The 21145-nt window shown below is 42.3% G+C and overlaps 1 protein-coding gene and 1 long non-coding RNA gene across 6 annotated transcripts in view; one reads left to right on the top strand and one right to left on the bottom strand.

Annotated features, from left to right (window-relative positions):
* Positions 1–21145, bottom strand: part of COL14A1 (collagen type XIV alpha 1 chain) — a 139542-nt gene that overhangs the window by 35992 nt on the left and 82405 nt on the right. For all 5 annotated transcript variants that reach the window (XM_044421842.1, XM_044421845.1, XM_044421841.1 and 2 more), the window contains 10 exons: positions 20435–20558; positions 18908–19051; positions 17697–17861; positions 14496–14534; positions 13101–13239; positions 4678–4820; positions 4267–4376; positions 3568–3726; positions 828–905; positions 590–676 (listed from right to left, as the gene is read on the bottom strand). In XM_044421842.1, coding sequence (XP_044277777.1) covers positions 590–676; positions 828–905; positions 3568–3726; positions 4267–4376; positions 4678–4820; positions 13101–13239; positions 14496–14534; positions 17697–17861; positions 18908–19051; positions 20435–20558 — 1188 coding nt within the window. The remainder of the gene's footprint in view (positions 1–589; positions 677–827; positions 906–3567; positions 3727–4266; positions 4377–4677; positions 4821–13100; positions 13240–14495; positions 14535–17696; positions 17862–18907; positions 19052–20434; positions 20559–21145) is intronic.
* LOC123019186 lies at positions 601–15964 on the top strand. The gene is made up of 3 exons (XR_006413871.1): positions 601–612; positions 2191–2195; positions 15952–15964. It is a non-coding gene; the product is annotated as an uncharacterized LOC123019186 (long non-coding RNA).

The raw sequence follows: 21145 nt of genomic DNA, 5'->3' as shown, positions 1-21145 counted from the left end.
TAGATTAAAGAAAGGAAGTGGGACCTACAACACAGCATTGCCGTGTATCTTTACTTCCTAAGGGGGCATGCTCTATTCACCTAAGTCCTACCGATTTCAGTGGGTCTACTCTAAGTACCATATTGGGTAGTGTTCTACCGTGCTGCGTGCTCATTTACAAATGAGGGTTGTGTGCTTCTAAAAATAACCCCCCAAAAAAAGAGATACCAGAGCTATTTAAATCACCAACATGCAGAATTCCACAGTAAAGCTATAAATCTTTCTTAGGTCAGTGAAATCTATTAAAACCTCTGCTTGTGAATATGTTGTTCTTCCACAGACCAAACAGTCCAGCCTTCTCCAACCTGGTGGCCTCCAGATCTACCCCAGATCTTGGATAACTCCCATTGTTGCTAGCAAGCATGGCCAAGCTAGGTAGGGGATGATGGGAACTGCATCCCAGCCCATCTGAAAGGGACTTGAATGGGAAAGGCTGACATAGTACAACAAAGCCATATTCTCAGTCTAGTAAAAGAGGACTGCAGCAACCTGGGACTCAGCCAGTGCATATGGTGGGGTGGAGGGAAATCAAACATGAGTAAGATCTTACTGGTGGTCCAGGTGGCCCATGAGGTCCCTTGCTAACTTCGGAACAGGAGCAAGAATGTGGAAGGGCAGGGCAGCTTTCTTCATCTCTCTAATGAGAAAAAGATCACATCATGTTTGGGTTATTCCACATTAAGCAAATGTAGATGATCCCTCTTCTATATTAACCTTTGGGACACAGATACAAATGCTTACATTCTAATTGGATGTCATAAAGTAGAAGCTTTTAGAGGAAATCTTACCAAAGCTGGGAGTTCACAGCATTTATCTCTGTTGGCCCATGAAGTGGTACAAACGATATCAAACATCTGCAACTGGAACTGTTTTAAAAGCAGAAAAATAAAATAAAATGCAGGTGCCATTTAGGCAATTAATGGGGGACAAGCAGCTCAAAGGGTAAAACCATTACCATAGGTATTTTATTAGGGTAGTGTATTTGTCTTTGATTCATTGTTGGACCCCATCCACATATTGAACAAGGCAGTTAATAGGACCAAAAGGACTACTTAAAAGTAGTTAACATATAGTTGATGAGTTGCCAGACATACCTTTTGTTTTGAAAATTATAGATACATTGCCCAAAAGGGTGGGAAATGAAGCAGAAAAACAACAAAGATCCCCTGTGGCATTTGGAGGCTATCTGTAGATTAATTAACCCACACATTGCAGGAACATGTGCTGTACATGAGATGTGACTAGTGTCCCACAGAAGCCTATGAATATAGCATCAGTAGGTTGTTTCCATGATGTCTGCACCCTGGCACTTGTGATTGTTTATGGGTTACGAAACTCCAAGTTAATGGATTGTATGTTTAGGGATTAACTTGGGCTTGTTCAACCCATGAATAAACCCACCTGCCTAAGCTTGGATGTCTTATAAACAACTTGGAAGCTCCTTGAATTCACCACACATTCCTACAACCCATGAGTTAATTAACTCACGACTTAAAACTTAAAAGTTAGGGAATGTTTCTATGACCATTACAGCCTGCACATAACATGCAAGGACCCAATGGACAGTACTAGTTGGGTATGACAAGTTTATTAAAATGTACTTCAAGCATTCAAGAGGAAGGCATTGGGGGGTGGACTGTCCCCCGAGGTGTCCTACATCTCAGGTGAAGCATCCTTACTTTAATGTTATACCATCACTAGAAATACACTAGAAAGGATGGCCACAAGGTTTTGAGGCACAGATGGGTGGAAAATTATTATTAGTGAAATGAGTTCTATCATACTTTCCCACATAAAAGGACTCCATAATTTTGATCATGGTCCTAGGATAGGAACATATTTGAATTTTGTTTCTGTTTTCAAATTACACAAAGATGTCCCATTGTGATCCTCAGATTTCCAGTTCCAGAATACATTTTTTTCCTATTTGTACAAACCAAAAAGCTGCTCAAAAAGAGTGAACCAGAACAAGTTTCAAAGTGATTTCCAAAATAATAATAATAATAATAATAATAATAATAATAATAATAATAGGTGAGCTGGAAAATGGATTGCCCTGCACCAGGCATACTTAAGAATGCATTCAGCTCCTATCCAGTACTGGCATGCTTTCAATGGCACAAGTGAAACAGACATGGAATACAGGCCTAGCTCAGGTGTGCTTCCATCTTTTTCAGGAAACTCATGGTCACACCCAATGCTTTATCCCAGACCCTATAACATCCAAACTTTGGTTTCTCAAACATATATCGCCCCTCAATAAAGGCAGGGGCTTGCTAAAATTCATGAGAAAGTTGTCCCTTATGTAACTGAGCAAGGGAACTATGCTTTGAAATGCATGCTTGTAGGCTTACATAACTGTTGACCAATTCACTTGAAGGCAACCAACATTTTTCTGTGGGTGTACAATTCACTAACTCACTTATCATCATTCATAGAGTTCTGACTTTCCCAACAATAGCCATCATTTCTTTCCTTTCCTTCTTACAAAGCACCCTTTAACTGCAACCTTTTATAAGTTCGCCGTTGTCTTTCCTTGCTGGAATGCAGTCACAAAGGTTCAATTGTCTTGAAAGGCCTGATGGATTCATCTCTGTGCCTGAGGTTTCAAAGCAGGTTTTATTTTGTCTGAAGAAACATAATTTGGTGGTTGGGTGGGGATGGGCATAAATAATCTTGACAAGCCAAACAGTGGCAAGAAATATATTTTAGCTTGAATGATTTCCTAGTATGTTTAAGGGAGCTGTTTTGGACAAGAGGGTTTGAAGGATACGGGTAGGCTGCCCAATTTTGAAATTAGCTTGCCTCTGACTCAGTAATTTCTTATTTATTGAAGGACCAAAACTTCCCAGGATATGGCCCCTGGGGACAAAAAGTCTTTGCACACCTGTGCACCCTGTTTGTATGAGTATAAAAATATTCAGTCTTTTCCTGAGTAATAGTGAATGTTGCCTAGGAGGCCAACCTTTTTCTTAGCATTTTTCTATTATTAAATCTCTACCTTCTCAAGTGCCCTGTTTTCCCTAAATCCTCTAATTCTCCTTCTGCATGGGTAGCTGTTTTTGTGTCCTCCCGCCCCCAACCCCTGGTCTCCTCAAAGAAACAAGCAGCTCTAAATCACAAAGTTAGGATACATCATATGAACAGGGAAAAGAAGGAGGGGAAGTGGAAGGGGGCACAGTAACACAATTAGAGCCATTTGACATTTAGCAAGCTCCAGTGTTAACCATATTGATGTTATCCCTGCAATTCCCTAACTACGGATGTGAACATGGTGGGCTGAATCAGCAAAAATCCTTCATCTATAAATTCGGACAAAAATGGAAGAACTGGCAGTGCCCATTCCTGTTCCCAATACAAAGCCAAATGAATCCACACGAAAAACAGGTTCCATAGCATGTCCTATGCAAAATGAATAAAAGAATAAAATTAAAACAAACCAACATAGCATACTGTTCTAGGGTTAAAAATAATCCACACTGCCAGGAAACCAGGTTGGGGAAGGCTACCCCAAGTTTTTTCACTTACTGGTGCAGAGTTGTCCCTTGGTCCTCTGGATCGAACCATTCTTCCTAGTACTTCTACACCATCAGAACTAATATTTCCTGCTGCATTGATTATCTTCTCGCTCACTTGTTTGCAGTCAATTACCACTTTGGCTGTTGTTTTGCTGATTACAACATGCAACTAGGAGAGAACAGCAAGGATACTGAAAAGGCTATGTACATGCAATTTATTCATGCTGCAAGAAGCTTTAAAAAACTTATAATTCTACCAATAATATTTCAAATTTCCATACTTGAAGGGGACTTGCTGAAGTTGGAAGATGTAAATATAACCAATATGTTTGGAGAGCACTGTCAGCTTGTGAGTTGAAACCAAGAGCGTGAAGGCAGATTTAACATTTTTAGAGCAATCGGGCCAATCTTGAAGAGCTTCTACAGAAAGATTACACAAACTGTACCTGTTACTCTCCCCACGGCCTGGAGGTGGGGGAGAATTCTTCATGTTGAAAGTGGAAGTCTGCAACACACATTGGTGGAATGCTAGAATTCCACCAATGGGAATTTATTGTCCTTCAATCGTGTGTACTGGGAAATTATTCACTTAATAAAGGGTGACATTAAAAGCACTGCTTCCCGCAGAAACGAAGCAAAGTTCAAAGATCAGTCCATCATCCTTTTATATGAACCCATTCTTCTTCCAGAACTTTCTAGCAAATCTCACCTTATGAAAACTTCCATAAAAGACTTTCTTTATATCAGGTCCTTCAAAAGTAACTGTCTGGAATTCACCTTTGTAATCATAATTGAAGAAAGTCAAGGTTTTCCCACCATCTGTACAGGGTAAGAAAAACAATGTTCAGAACAATGTCTGTTTGTATTCTGTAAAGATCATGCATCTATAAAGGCAATAGATGCTAGCAAGCAGAGGAGGTGATTTATACATCACACACACGCGTGCGCGCGCACACACACAGAGTGCAAATAGATTAGTATAAAACCCCAGTGTGTGCAAGTTGCTAGGCTTCTTAAGGAGAGAAAAATGATGACTCAGTCTCTTTGATCATGAAATGAAAAGACAGACTATAATCAAACCAGCCAACCATATTAGACCTCAAAGACACAAAATACATACTGTCCAAGATAACTCCAACGAGAGGCTCATATTCTTTATTCAAAATCTCCCAGAGAGCAAATGGTTCCTCAGGTGTTTCAGGGAGGATACGAAAGAGGAAGGTAATGGTGTAGTCAGAAGGAAGCCCCTCTGGATGTAAATATCTGTAGGGGGGGAAAATATTCCAGGTACTAACATGACAACAGGGAGCAAGGTGCTGAAGCCAATGCCAACATACAAGTCACACTAAACCACCCTGTGAATGGCTGGGCACTCATTTGTTTTATCAGCCCCTGAAAATTGTGCATCATTATTATTCTTTATTATTATCTTTGGTGTTTTGGTGAGAACAAGCCTGTGAGGTAGGTGAGGCTGAGAGTCTGACTGGTCCAAAGTCACCCAGTCAGCTCCATGGCTGAGTGGGGATTAGAACCCAGGTCTCCTGAGTCCTAGTCCTGTGCTCTTAACCACTACACTGGTAGCAACCTCGAGCTCCTTTTGGAAAAAAGTGAGATTAGTTTTAAAAATACATAAAATAAACAAGCACCCACAGAGCTAGCACAACTCAAGGGCCTTTTATGAATTCGTTGGCATATAAAGACAGAAGGTGACAGACGAAATGGATCCACTCCATCCAAACACCTAGTCAGCTATACTCAGGTCTAGTCATTGCTACTTACTTTGTAGAAATTCAAATCTACAACACTCAATTATGCCATTGCTGGCTTCATTCCAAGGTTTTGTTTGTTTTTAATTAGAAAGCCTACAATATTTCAATTTTAGATACAATCTTTTATTCCTTTCCTGCAACTTTAATTAAATGACCCAAAGGTCTGATTACAGTAGGCTTGTTTTGGCTTGTTCAGCCACTCTGAAATTATCAGGAGATGTGCAGTTAATGTCCAGCATGAAGATACTTCCATAAACTTTTGTAATTCTATGTATGAGATAATGTCACACATCTTGAAACCAGTATGCAAAAAAAATAAAAAATAAAAAATAAATCAAACCACATCGCAGCCCTCAAACCTGTTCCCATGGGGCAATTTCATCTCTTCTAAGGAAGTGGTTTGAGGAGAACTGCCAAAAAGAGAAGCACAAAGCCCTTGCTGAACAGAAGACTATGATAAACTACATCTCGCAGAATATTGTTCCCTCCTCCGATTACTTGGCTACGAATCCTATCAACATGGGGCACAGTCCAGGAGTAAGTCTGACTGGACTCTAAGCACATCAAGGCGTCAGATTGTTCCCATCAGGCTGCTCCTTTAAATTGGGAGTGCCAGAAATTGAAACTGGACCCCTCTGCAGGCAAAAAGCACGTCCTGAGTGGTTTCCTGCCATTTTTTTTAATTGACCAATGCCTAGAACAATATCAGATAATCAAAAATCATTATCATTGCCCTGGAGCTGTCGTGATAGACTACTCTGACATGACCTTGTGCTGGATTGCCCTTCCTAGTGCGTATGACTTTACTGATAAGTAATATCATGGAGGAAGGCCTAACCCAAGGGGGCTGAACACCTTTCAGCTCAAAAGCCAAATTCCTGTTTTGGCAGAAGCTCTCCAGGTCATATTTCAGTAGTATGCAAAGTCAAAAACAAACAAGACGGGGCCAAGATACCAGCATATTGTAGCCTAAACTCTAATTGCAAGTAGCGAATTCTTTGGAGAAATATTCCAACATTTTATAAAGGGTAAAACATTGCCCAGAAGCCTGGAAACTAGCAGATAAATGGTGCTTGTGCGGAAAGAGTCACAGTCCTGCTGGGACACAGAAGAGCTGATCTGGAATGGGCTGGATCTTGCCTCTTGTCCTCTGAGGTTGCCCACTCCTAAGCCTAACCTGACCCCTGCCCTGAACATTAGAGCAGGGATATGATGACACAAGTCACTGAGAACCACATTTGTCTGCAGCCTAAAGGTTGTTTAGCACACTAACTCCATCAGGGAATTTCAGAATACTGCATTGTACCAGAAAAGGCTGCATTAGGAGATGAACATAAACTTGAAACAAGAAGGTTAGAGCTGTTAACATCATTTCACCCAAAATGAAATTCAGAAATAATTGTGCTGAAGGGCTTCTTCAGACAGACAAAGCATAGCAGGAGTTTTAAAGGAATGCAGAAACATTCCAAGAGGTTCAGCAAACTTCGTCAGATGGGCTACGCACGTTGCTTCCTGCCACTAGACTTTTGTCCACAAAAAGGGTGAAAACTCCCCAAGAATTACTACAGCTCTGGAATGTACTAGCATGCTGCAGGAAATTTTCCAGCTAACTAGGTTCCTTTGCTGCCCATTTCTAATTTATAACTAGTAATCTGAGTATCAAAGTCTCTCTTGATTGGAGGCTGCCCTTTGCACAACTACAGAAAATTGTATTGAACAGAAAGGGAAAAATTAGAATCCTATCAGGTTACAAATTGTTGATTGGATTCATTCAGCAAAACGTGCGTATGGTTTCACTTTGGAAATCAACACGGCACATACTTTAGCTTCTCGTTCTTCCAGTGCCCAGTGCCACGTCACACAATCTGCACTCCCCTGCTCATGCTTCGCATTTTGCTATCACTACAATTTCCCGAAACCACACATGAGTTGAGTTAGCTTTATCTCCCCACTTAGCAGCATGCTCCCTTTCCAAGGAATATCTTGCCTCTGGACTCACTTTCTCTAAAACACAATATGCTTCTCTCTCATCTTTTCAGCACTGAACCCTTATGCCAGAGTGGGAAATATGATGACAGATTTTAATGAATAAGGATTTTAAAAAACCCATAGGGTTGGCCAAGATAAAGATTAATACTGGTAAACTTCCAGAGGCAGGGTAGGCAAGTCTTGAGTACAGGAAGATTCTTACTGTAAATGTTTGGAGGGAAGCGTCTGCCCACAACTTCTTCTTGGGAAACAAGTTAAATCCTGGTTAAAGAATAATACCCTGAATAAATGGCCTGAACCACACATCTCCAAGAGCAGCACCTTCCAACTTTTTTCCTGCCAAACAAATGATTGACTAGAGGCAGAAAAATATTGTCTGGAGGATGATGCAAGTTCTTTCTCCCCAGAAGCAAGAGGGACAGTGCTAGCCAAGCTCCCCTGCCGCAGAGAGGCTCCTACTGTGTCAATCTGAGGTGCTGAATCAGAGATGAAGACAGCCCTTGAACCAAGCCTGTGATGGGGACTTGTTCACCTGGAAACCTGCAATGATGCCCCCTCATCGGTTGCATTCAGAGACTGTAGGACCTGGAAACACTGAGGATGCAAGCTGGTAATTCTGCTTCTATACTTCAATTTCTTGCATTGCAAGGGGGGAAAGTGCTTTATTTCCCCTGTTGGCTTCAGGGTTTCATATCCATAAGACTTGTGAGCATCACCAAAAAGCTTTACCTTTAATACCTTGTGCCCTGGCAAATCCAGGTAAAAAAAGCATGGCCAAAAGTCCAGCCATTACTACACACCATTGTGATGATCTGCTTCATCACAACCAAGGTAAGGTTGTGCAACACAGGTGAAAGAGCAGACTGCCTTATAGGTATGACTTAGATGCAGTCTCATATGTGATACAACTCAAAAAGCCAGCCACCATTTTTTTAAATAACATGGTGGAAGGTACCAAATAATTTCCCAAATCCAGGGAAATTCCCTATCCCAAATTTCTGGACAAGGCTTATATTGTGAAATTGCCTTCCCCATTCTCAGAATTTTAGACGTGGGAGGTTTTACTTGTAACCCTCCTGTGTTTCCTTACTGCTTGTTCTGCCCTTTTTATTTTTTGCAAAAAAATCCCTGTTAAGAAGGAAAGATGGAATCAGCGCACAATGTACTTTGAGAGTCTTAAGCGCCTCCCATCCACAGTCCAAGCCTCGGACACAAGCACCGGTTCCTGTCGCTCATTATAGGTACGGGGGCTTTCCAAAGCTGTGGAGGAGATTCCTGGCAGCCATCCCTGTTGCAGAACAAACACTGCTCCTGTAGGCAGTGTCACATTGCCCTCATCTGGCAATATGCGCAGCGTAAGGGAGGGCACATGGCATGGCTTAGCTTGCCCCAGCTTGATGTTCCAGGCCTGTGCAAACACTCAAGTGCAGATGTAGTCATGCGTCATGGGCTTTGAAGCCGAAACCAAAACCAGGGCCAGCCCTCCCATGAAGCAGGGCGATGTCCCACCTCCAGCGATCTCCCGAGACACCCCCTCCCATGACTGGCTCTAGAAAGGACCCCTTCAACACGAGGTCTTTGACCTGGAATTCTTTCCTAAGGGCCATGCTGGCTTACTTTGGTCACACAACTTGGTGGTACAGGCAAGGGCAAAGGGTGGGAAATGTAGAGTTGGAACAAGTTCAGAAAAGACCAATTAAAATGATCAAAGGAATGGAACAATTCCTCTGTGAGGAAACGTTACAAATCTGGGACTGTTTGGCTTAGTAAAAAAAGGTGAGTAAGGCAAGACGTGATAGAGATGTACACAGTCATGCACAGTGTGGAGAAAGGGGACACAGAGACATTTTTTCTCACACAAACACAATACTGAACCCAACGGGAGATTCAGGGCAGGTAAAAAGATGGACTTCTTCACATAGGATGGGGGCCCTCAAACTTTTTGAATAGGGGGCCAGTTGAAAGGTTCCAGAGATGGGCACAGGCCGCCAAGGCTGTGCAGGCGGGGGTGCAGGCCGGGGGGGGGGGGGGGCATGTCCATGCACCTGCGGAAAGGCAGGGGCATGCGTGCGCAGATATCATTTTCTCCCAACGAGTCTAAAACGATCTCCCCCTTGCTCGGAGAAAAGGATCCCCTGGCAAGACACCGGCTTGCTTGCAAGGAGATACTTTTCTCCGAGCGAGTCCAAAACGGTCTCCTTGCCAGCAAGGTGGCACCTCGCCATGCACACATGCGTGGAGAGCTATAGCGGGCTGGATGAATGGGCATGGCGGGCCGGATCCAGCCCGCAGGCCATAGTTTGAGGACCCATGATGCGGGACTTAGTTAAACTCACTTCCAGAAGATGTCACGATGGCCACCGATCTGGATGCCTTCAAAAAGGAATAGAGAACCTAATGGAGGATAAGGCAATCGATGGTGACTAGCCTGAAGGCCACATAGTACCTCCAGTATAAGATACGTTGTGCCTACATATACCTGTGACTGGGAACCTGGGCAGGAAGGTGTTGTTGCACGTTTGTCCTGCTGGTGGGCTTCCCATGGTGAGCTGGTTGACTGTTGGACCAGAATGCTGGATTAGACTTGGTTGCATCCAGCACGGCTCTTCCTATGTTCGTGAGAACTTGCCCTGGAGCTGCTGAGGGTGGTGGATTTAGCCTGTGGGTTGCAACCTCACAACTGTCATGCCCCCATCAAAAGATTCCTCCTCCTCTGATGGGGGCAAGGCAGCTAAGGATGATGCCCAAGCCCTGCCAGGACCAACACCATGACAAGATATGAGCCAATGGAGGAGGCCATTGAAGTTCCAGCCTCTCAAGAAGAGAGGGCGTTTGAGCACTCCTCAACTTCCGGAAAGCAGCTGCTCTTGGGAGGCAGGCCCAAGTCAAAGAATTTTGGCAAAGTGCAGAGGACCCATCTCTTGAGCAGGACTCTCTGGAATCAGAGTGAACTGTACAGCTGGGACTTGAGCTGGGCTTTGGCGGTTCCCAGACATGGAAAAAATGTCAGTATTTAACTCTGATAGCAGCCTGCTATTCTGCTTTCCATGTGGACTTTTCTCCATCAGTGACGCAGTGGACTGGATGATTCTCATTCCATAACTCCTTCTGCCTCTACTGTCTGGCTTGCTATTTGCTACTCTGGATTCGACTTGGCTTGTTTGTGACCCTGGCTGAGCTTGTTCCTCTGTTGTGCCTTCAGCTGCTGATCTGCCAGCCCCCAGCCTTGCACCGGGGAGAACAGGGCAAGAGCTCCGTTCAGGCACAAAATAGAAGAGGTGTGTGCCTCCAATTGGCAGGTAATATGAAGACTCTGGCTGGCCAGATTTTAGTTTTAGGAGTTTGGCCTTCTGCCCTTGCAGTGTCTGTTCCACTCTGGGTTCCAGCAATTACAGTCAAAATGTAGCCTTAATTCTGTCTCCAGCTTATGCCCTCAACTCCAGCAACTGACTTACAGAACTCAGGCTGGGGAATACACACTTCAGGTCTGGATTTAGGAATGGCTGTCTGTAGCCTTGGCTTGTCATTAACATCGCAGTGATGTAGGGCTTCAGCACTGTTTAAGTACTATGGTCTAGTTCAAACTTTAAAGGGCCACTTTCTGAAAACTTTCCTCCCGAGGCAAACAGCATTCTCACAACTCTGTGAAGATAGTAACAAACTTCTTGCATACATCCATTTGGAACACAGGAGACATCATGATTAATTAGAGCTAAGTTCTAGACAAATGAGTCTTAAATTTGTACATTCCCCCCACCACCCCCACTCCATTTAGCATGCCTGGAATGATAAGAGTGGAAAGACTTACTTTTTCCCAGCAAATACAGTTTATTGTTTCATCTGAACTCTGGAACAAACCTCAGATAATTTCAGCTGTGGGTTGGCAGAAGGTATGAGTCCAGATATTTTGGACTTCAGCTCCTGGCAACTCCTAGCAGCATGGCCAATTGTCAGAATGTTGGAAGTTGAAGTCCAAAACATCTGAATATAAACGTTCTTTCCACCCTTGGCTCATTTAAGCTGGTGTCTCACACTGTGGATCACAACTCACAGGTCAATAGTTTAAACCAGTGTTTTTTCAGATTGTACGTCATGAGGCATACTTGGGTCCAGATGTGTTCTGGAGTAGGGAAGCTGCCCAAAGAGGGCTCTTTCCCCCACTTTTCCCCATTTCCAGAGGCTTTTTTCCCTTTCCCCTATCAGCATGCCATTATCCTTCTGCAGCCCACTTAATATATAGGGTGCTTTCTCCCAATATGTCAGGATAAAATAATAATGAAGTATTATGCAGCCTATACATTCCAGAGACCCTCACTTCATGGACCACTGAGATGTCCCACCAGGTCAGTTGGTGGCAGGCACTGACATGGTGGAGCACTAGGAGAGCAAGAGGAGAATGACGGAGAGGTGCATCAGCTGTGGTCACTTGTGGGAAGCTACTCCAAGATGGCTCCCTCCATCACATCAGACTCTCTCTCCAGAGACCTTCTGCCCTGAGTGGAGCAGCAGTCAAAGAGTACCACCCGTTGGTGCTCATTTGATGCTCTGTTGGCCCCTGTTTGATGTTGAAACTCTGGCAGTTGGCTGGTTGGGTGGGTGGTTTGTAGTTGTAGGCTGTATGATGATAATGAATGGGTCTAAATTTTAATTCTTTTGTGTTGTTATTGTTTCAGAGATTTTATAAATACTGTAAATTGTGTTATTGCCTCAGGTAGCTGTTTGATATTGTTTTGTTTTGAACTCTTGTACCTTGTTTTATATCGTACTTTATAATATCTCATATATTGCATTCGTGTATTTTGTAAACTGCCCGTTAAAAATGAAATAGGAAAGTGTTCACTCTTAACCGCTAATGTGATTTTTTGTGTTTTATGTTATAAAAGGGTTGAGATAGCTTATAAATAAGATCAGTTGATTTCTCAGTGGTTAAACCCTCTTTATAGATGGTCCAACTCTAAAACATTTGAGAAGCACAGCGCTAAAAGAAACTATGGTTTGTCTGAAGAAGGCAACTTCAAATCATGGTTTCTCATCCTGGCTTCTTCGGATAAACTATGGGTAAAATGAACTGGAGTTCATTCTGCTTTGGACAAATGCACAAACACCAGTACTTGAAAGCAGAAGCAAATAGGGCTGATCCCCTTCTCACAGGCCCACCGGAGAAGAGAAAGGAGAGTAGGTATGTGCATGGAACCGCCTCACCATGGGAATCATGCATCAGAAATGAACCCTGTTACAACAAGTTTCCCTCTTATCCATCAGATCTGTTTGGAATTCTTCCAAGTCTTTTACAAGTAGCTAAGAGGTCTCTCAGGAGGGAGGAGCCCTCCCCATGGCGACTTCCAAGTCTGTTCACATTTCTCCTTCTTTCTCCTCCCCAAACAACAGTGCCTTGTTCAGACAGTGAGATCGCTTCATTTATCTGGCTTGCATCCAAGAAACACCCCTCTTCTTGCCAATGAGAAGAATTTGTATAATGCACAAAAATAACTTGTAACTATTAAAATAAAATAAAACAGCTATTGGCTTTCCTTTAGAGTTTGTGTGTATGCATAATGTGACAATTTGATGCTTTAATAGAGCAGATATTCTGAATCTGCCTTCCCTTGACTAATGATATGGCTGGCTCTGGAGTTATTCCCAAGCTCAGGTTAAGTCAAATACAACTGCATTTCTATATGCAGTTGTATTTGACTGCAGTTCTATAAGAACAGAAAGTGCTGATAGATTTTAATTTCCATGCATTTCCTTTTATAAGTACTGAAATAGGTCTCAAAGTACATACTTGGTTGGCTGAGAAACCAGGGCATCCTTATGCAGTCTGTAACAGGAGTAGGCATTAAATGTCCCAGGCTCCATTGAAACCCCTTCCACCGTTGCAAATTCCTTTTCAACCAAACCAAACATCTCCATCATTTTAAATCCTAAGAGCCATAAAAAGCACAACATGCATCAATGTTAATGCTGCTGGGGAGTAAAAATGAGTTTTATAGTGGAGATTTATACCAGTGCTAAAGGTTAGTAGTTGGATATATTTCCTCCAGGAATTTCCATATCAGAAAATCCACTAAAATTATGTAAGAAGATGGTTATGCCTTCGCACAATTGCCTTACATTTCTGTGGTGTTTGAAGGGAAAAGTCTAAGTGAGGGAAAAGTCTTGGCAGATAAAAGTGAATTGAAGGTATAAAGTTGACTTATATCAGGCCAGAAGTTCATCTAGTTGTCCAAGGTTTTAAGCAGATCGTCTCCCAGGATCTACTACTGAATTTTCTGAGTGAATTGAACCTAACATCTTCTGCATACAGAGGATGAGCTCAAGATAATGTAGATCTATACTTTTGTAAGTTTAGAAATGAAAGCATCACAAAGCCGTTTCAAACAAATAGGAGCTTTGCAAGAAGATCCTTGCATTCTCATACACCCATCAGGTTCACCAAAGGGGCTTTGGTGAAAGAGGCCACTATGGTGCAGAGCATAAAGAGTGGTCCAAGATCCTCTTGAACTCATTTGCATGAGCTTGACCAATCATTGACTGCATTCAGATGTAAAGATAAAGTCTAGGTTGGCATTAAGGGAAGAACCCTTGGGTTGCCTGCTATACCTCACTCTCCTCCTTTGCTGTGGATGCAAGGTGTCTAGAACATTGGTTTCCATTTTCAGTTTAACAGAATCACACCTGAACCCTAAAGTGTGGTTACCCTTAACTAATTTTTTAGTCAGTTATATAATGAAGGTTTTATACTGAAATCATAGCTAGGACAAAACATAGTTTCTTCAGCTTCAGTCATACCACTAAACTGTGGTTAGTCAAGCAGCTTTCCTCATGGCTATGCCAGATGAAAAGGAGCACTAGGAGCATATAAGCTCAAGGCTCACCCAGGCTCAGTCACAAAATGATAAATCACAGTTTACTGTGACATCCAAATGCAGCTACAATCTCTCAGCATGTATTGCCTGCATTTTCTAGCTATAATTTCCTTGCTTCAGTGGCAAGCTGAAGCCCAGAATGAATTACTTTAAAATTTTTAGATAAACAAGCATCCAAGTCATGGTATAGAGCACTTGATAGTCCCATTAGATTGCTTTACTTTTTAACCGTTGCAAATAAATGTTTTCCTCTTATAAAAGGTTAAATCAAATAATGAAACATGAAATATAATACTTTTAAAATAATATACCTGCTAGGCTGTTGCCATCTTTATAAACCAATGGACAAGCTGCAAGAAGGAAAATAAAGAGTAAATGTTCTAATCCCTGCAGGAAAAGTAATATTCATGATCTGTTGGCTTTATTATATTTTATCCTGGGATGAAAAACTGAATTAGGGCTAGAAGATCAAAAAAGACCAGGACAATGGAATGCTGTTGTATACAATCAGTACAGTGAAAACTTGCTTAAAAGTTATCCTCAGGTTTTTTTTAAAAAAGATACCCGTTGCCAGCTTTTGACTTGAGAGGACAATCGGCCCTAGACCAAGACATTGGGGTTTACCCCCACTATTCAAATTCCAACCTCCAATCTCTCTCTCTCTCTCTCTCTCTCTCTCTCTCTCTCTCTCTCTCTCTCTCTGTGTGTGTGTGTGTGTGTGTGTTATGAATTGGGGTGGGGAAAATTTTGTGGAGGTGCCAAAGATGCAGCAGCTAGAGACTGGCAACAACAAAGATACAGGACAAAGCTTTCAGAAGACAGCCAAGCTGGGCCCTTAACACAGAGGCAGCAGCGGGAATACAAGAAACAAGATGCATGCCTCAGATGAAAAGAGAAAGGAAACACAAGATCACAAGCTGTGCAATGAGACTTCCAGCCAGGGAAGAGACCCCATGGAAAGATCTACCCTGAGGGAGAAACTTGGTAGCTTGCTCAGCTTGCGGAAGGCCTGCTATATTTTGTGACAACTGTCTTTAATGATGCTCTACCCAAGGAATTAACTGTGTTATGGAAATCCCATCTGGAACATTTGTCTTTTTGATAGGACTTTGCTAGGAGTTATTATCTATAGCCTGAAGCAATGCTTATGTGTTTGTAGGGTGCATAATAAATGCAGCTGTCTAGAAATACGGCTTGATAGTCTGATTAAAAAGAGAGTCAGGGGACCAGTGCAGTTCACACACACACACACACACACACACACACACACACACACACACAAGCAGAAGTATTATTGAGGTTTTTAGGGGCTACTGTGCCTTTAATCAAAAACTTCCCATTTGCAGGTCCAGCTCATTTTATTGCTTCTTGTCCCTTAAAGAACAAGAAGATTTCTGGCCACTTACTTGGTCAGCTTTGGGTCACCTTAGGGCAGGGAATAACCTAATTACTAGTTTAACTGCATTTTTAAAAAGAACAATAGCTGTTTTCCATTCAAGAAATGGACTATTTATTTATTTATTTATTTATTTATCTATCGAGAACATTTTTATGCCGCCCCCATCGCAACAAATCCTCGGGGTGGCTCACAACAAAAACAAAAAACATAAATATAACAATTAACCCTATTTGGACCCTTGGACCCTTGGGTCATCTTTGGAGGCCATCCTTCCTTCAGGTGAACCCACCAAAGGAAGGAGATGGATGGCTACATGAGGGAGGGTCTTCCCAGTTGTGGCATCCCCACTCATGGAAAGAATGCCCCAGAGAACTTCTCCTGGGGCATCTTTCTGGTGTTAGGCAAAGATCTCACTTTTCTCAGGGAATCATCGGGATGGCGGCCAGTGACAAGCGGGGTCCTCCAGGGCTCTGTCCTGGGGCCGATCCTGTTTGATCTTTTCATGGAAGAAGGGGTGAACAGTCTGCTGATCAAATTCGCAGACGGCACTAAAACTGGAGCAGTGGCCACAACTGAGGAGCAGGTACTCCAGATCCAAAAGGATCTGAACAGACTATGGAAGTGGGCAGGAGACAACAGGATGGCGTTCAATGTGGATAAGTGCAAGGTCTTGCACTTGGGGCATAGAAATAGCTGTCATAAGTACAGGTTAGGTGACAAGTGGCTGGAGAGCAGCACTTGTGAAAGGGACCTCAGGGTGCTGGTTGACTGCAGGCTAAACATGAGTCAGCAGTGTGATGTGGTGGCCAAGAGGGCGAACGCCACCCTTGGTTGCATAGCCAGAAGTGTGGCTTCTAGATCAAGAGAGGTATTACTGCCACTCTACACGACTCTGGTGCGCCCGCAACTGGAGTATTGTGCTCAGTTTTGGGCCCCTCATTACAGAAAGGATATAGCCAGGTTAGAGTCAGTGCAGCGTAGGGCCACAAAGTTGGTGGCCGGTTTGCAGGGGATGGGGTATGAGGCGAGACTGAGGGAACTGGGTCTCTTCAGCCTGGAGAAGAGGAGACTCAGAGGGGATCTGTTGGCAACATACAGGTATGTGAGGGGATGTCACCTGGAGATGGGTAGAGACCTATTCTCCCCTGCAGAGGAAGGCAGGATGCGCTCCAGTGGAGCAAAGCTCAGGGAGCCGAGGTTCCATTTGGATGCCAGGAAGCACTTCCTGACAGTCAGGACCCCGAGGGTGTGGAATGGGCTTCCACGAGAGGTCGTTGAGGCCCCATCAGTGCGGGTGTTCAAGGATAGGCTGGACGTCCACATAGTGAGCATGTCATGAGCAGAGCTGGCTGGTGCCGGAGGTCAGACTAGATGGCACGGGAGACCGCTTCTGACTCGCTCTGTTTCTGTGTTTCTATGTTTCTCTCAGGCATTTTGGAGACTGAGGTCTGGATTTCTCTTGTAGTTATATTATTCCTGTGATGCCTTTGTTTTGCATTATTTTGTACCTTGTTCTTTCAAATATGCTACTTTATTTCATATTTTAACTGTTCTGTGGTATTTTAGTCTTTAACATTTGTTATCTGCCATGAAAACATGAGTTAATGGGTATTATTTATATAATAAAATAAATACATTAGAATAATGAAAGAAAAAATAATCTAACACTATCCTTCCCTCAGGGATAGAAGCTTCCTAATTATGAAGCAATTATCACTAATCCTTGAGGCTTCTCAGTAAATTTCATAGGAGGATCAACATGGTAAAGATGTTGATCATAATACTTGTATATTAATTACTATCTAGAACCTGTGTTTAAATTTTATTTCCTATTAATTATGATGAACAGTATCCCAGGAGCACAGGTCTGAACAGAAATGATACTAGAAAAAGTGAAGCACATTTCTTTTAAACTAATTCTAAGGTTGTAATCAAGTACATTGCACCAGTGAACTGCAGTGTCATTGAATTCAACGCACCATTTAACTCAGTGGGACTTATGATGTAAAACAAACCATGAAACACGTTCACACTACAAATAAGGATAGCAAAATACCCTGCTTTGTTCTGTTGTGTAACAGAAAGGAGCAAACAAAAGTAAAGAGTCACTAACTTGCTGATGCTGTTTCACAGACAAAAGTGATCAATTCATCTTCGATCTTCTTAAAGGCATCAAAGTCATCCACAAAGAAGACATGCCTTTCGCTAGGCTTGCTGCCAATGTTAAGGAGTTCTGAATAGTCGGCATCTGCTACTCCAATAGCAAATATACTGAACCCTAGGGCAGAAAGAAAGACGCTTTGACATGTCATTTGGCAAAAACAGATCAAAAACTGCCGATCTAACAACATGGAATAGTGAAATCAGTTTTCTCTAGTCATGGATTCAGCTACTCAATAAACATCATCAACCTAGTCTCTCAACACTTCCAGAAAAGGGCTTCCTTTGGAATTCTCTCCCCTTGGCCAGCCAAGTTTATTTTAGGAACAGAAACTACGTAGTGTGTCAAATGGACAAAGAAGCACACAGATTAATTTCCCTTATTTCTTTCAATAACTTATGATCTAATATAATGCTTGCTGTGCCAACACACTCGCTGTGCAAGCCAGGATCCCTTGCCTACTGGGCCAGGGGTGAGAGCCAGATTTTTACCCACAAACAGCGTTTTTAAAACTGGGGATTGCTCCATAAACAGTATTGGTGCCCAGAGGGTTCTCCCACAGGATCCATATAAAGAACCTTTGGCATCAGGGAAGGTGTCCCAAGAGCCCTATAATGGCATCATCTTCTGTATTTTCTCCCACATTAACAAAAAACAACGTGAAACCAAGAATGCTGTGAGAAAGCAAGAGCTTTTAAAACTGCAAGTTTTATACACATGTACCTGACATCAAATCCTATTGAATATAATGTGCATATTTTGAGTTAACATTTATAGGATGGTATAGTAAAGGCATAATCTTGTGCAAGTTTAGACATAAAAAAAGGTCTGCAGCTCCCAGCAGGCCCCAGCCAGTGCAGAATTGGACCTTGAGTCTCTCTGTGAAAACAATTGTGAAAGGTATAAAGTATCAAATGGATTCCCAAAGAGTCTATGTTTATCAACACAGGAAGCCCAAGAGCGAGACATTGCAAGTAATTCACATGCATGGTAGAGCCAAAGGTTCTTCAAAAAAACAATGACAATGACAATGAGAACTTACCACAGGGAGTCCAACTTTATCATTTGCGTGTTCCCTTCACACTTTCTGAAATCCCTTTTTTTCCCCTAGTAAGGGAAAACGGGTTACATTTTCATTATTTTCTAAGAGAACAGCATCTTACCATCTAGCTGCATCTCTCTGGAGACTTTGTTCACATCATCCTGTGATCGCCCATCTGTGATCACTACCAAAACTTTTGGGATTCCCTTCCTGGTCCCAGAATCAATAGTGAATAAGACCTGCTGAGCATGCTTAATTGCTTTGCCTGTAAAAACAATTCGACAAAAACATTGAGCTGATTCTTATATAATGTTACACCATACTTAGCATTAGGAAAGCAAGCTGCAGTAAGTATCAGGCTCATGTACCCCATCCTTTCTACTCCTCTGGCACAGTCACAAGATATTTGGAAGCCTTTGCTCTAGTCTTTGATTAAGTTTATTGTCACGGTCAAACTTACTGACCTTAAATACAGTTTGTGAACATGAGCCAGCTTCAAACCATGGATTATGAAAGTGATTTGTTTGACCAACCATAGTTAAGACTTGCCAGTTTACAAATCAACAACATGGGAAACTGTGATTGACCTACAGTACAGGTGATCTCCTTGCAGCTCAAGGAATGTTGAAGTTAGTGCTTGGTACACACATCGTTATAATGCTAAACCATGTTTTAGTATCATGTGAATTTTGCCACTGAGTAGTGTAAATAACATGCAATACTGTAATGCAGGAATGAGATGCATAAACACAGGAATTCTGCAACAAATAAGATGTTTATTCTATTTATTCATATCTGCTAAAAGATATGTGCATTATTTTCCAAAAATAAAAATATTTATCTGCACACATATTTATTTCCCCAAATTATTCATCTTCTATTTTAAAATTTCATTTGTATTTTACCTTTCTCCACAAAACATGGCTCCAAAATATATCATACATTTCTAAAAAAAACCCCCAGTGATTTGAGGGAAAAACATCCAATTCTTCATAAATGCTAATAACCATCACATACATTTTAATTATATCAGATTGTTCCAAATGGTTTCTAAAAGATAAAGTTCTTCACATTCCTTCAAGAGGAACTTTAGCTGAAACTTTAGCCAAATCTGACACCGAAGGAAAAAAATTCAACAACTTTGCAACCAGCACAGAAAAGTTCCTGCCTTTGTAGTGACCAACCTGATCCAGAGATGACAAATGGATTAGGATTTCCCTAAAAGCAAAGAGGCTTAAAGAGACTTTTCCTTTCAGAGACTTGGTTATCTGCACCTTTCAGTATAGGCTAGAAAGAATCAGATTTTAAAAAGCTGTCTCAGGATCATATTAATACAATTCTGAGCAAGCTGCTGTTCCTAGAAAATGTCAGATGTCCTAATGGTTCTTAGTCTTCCTAGTTTTTCAGGGGGGAAAGCCTATTGTTCAGGCAGGGTCATCAAAAATGTCACTGTACTGCAAGACCGGACCCAGAAAAACACCCTATGTGGGCTTGGCCAATGATTATTCTTATGGTGGTTAACCCTCCCTAATCCTTCTTGCAGCAAATATTGACTGAAAGAAGCTGCTTTCTGTGCATATTTTGTAAGAGCTGGGTGGGTTTTTGCTTGAATCAGCAAGAAGACATTCTACCTGGCTGTCCCACCCACCTGTTTTGGTGTTTCCTCCTTTGTACGCAATGTGTTGGATGGCCTCCAGAAGAGTTTCTTTCGTTCTATAAGCATTCAGTTTGAATTCTGTCCGGGCATCATCACTAAACTGAGCAATTGCCACCTGCATAGAAAAGACATCTTAATCATTAGTATGGCAAAATTAAGGAGGATGTGTGGGGACCAGTCAGGCTGCGCAATACGCCCCTTCAATGAGAAAGAGAGGAGGGAAAGTCTTTGTGTGTCACTCAGGTGCCTTTCTTTTTCCTGCATGAAACAAGAAGATCATCACAATGAGGGGTGTTTTTCCAAGCTGAAGGCAAAGGAAGAGAAAGAGCCTGTGGCAGGAATGAGAGGAACTGATGGGGCACTTACATTGGGTCAACTACCCTGCAAAGAAGACATGGCCACCCTAGCTTATGCATGCTCGTTTCTATGTTTTCTTATGTTTCTTCCCTGTTCGCTGCATCAGATTCTAGTGGAGGAAGTGTAGCCAAATCCTTCCACTAAGCAAATGCAACAAGGAAGGGGAAAGCTTAGTCCTGTGATCCCCATTGAGACCTTCTGGGGTCCCAATTCAGCACTCCAGGATTCCCAGGAGGTCAGGCTCCCTTACCAAATGTGTGTTTGATCACAACCCCAACTACACTGGACTTTCATTCATAATGCACAGGCGAGCATTGAGATGTCCATGTGAAGATGCCCTTTTGA

Source organism: Varanus komodoensis, unplaced genomic scaffold (assembly GCF_004798865.1).
Source record: "Varanus komodoensis strain SLA01 unplaced genomic scaffold, ASM479886v1 scaffold12, whole genome shotgun sequence".
NCBI lineage: Eukaryota > Metazoa > Chordata > Lepidosauria > Squamata > Varanidae > Varanus > Varanus komodoensis.
This window is presented reverse-complemented; position numbering and strand designations above follow the sequence as displayed.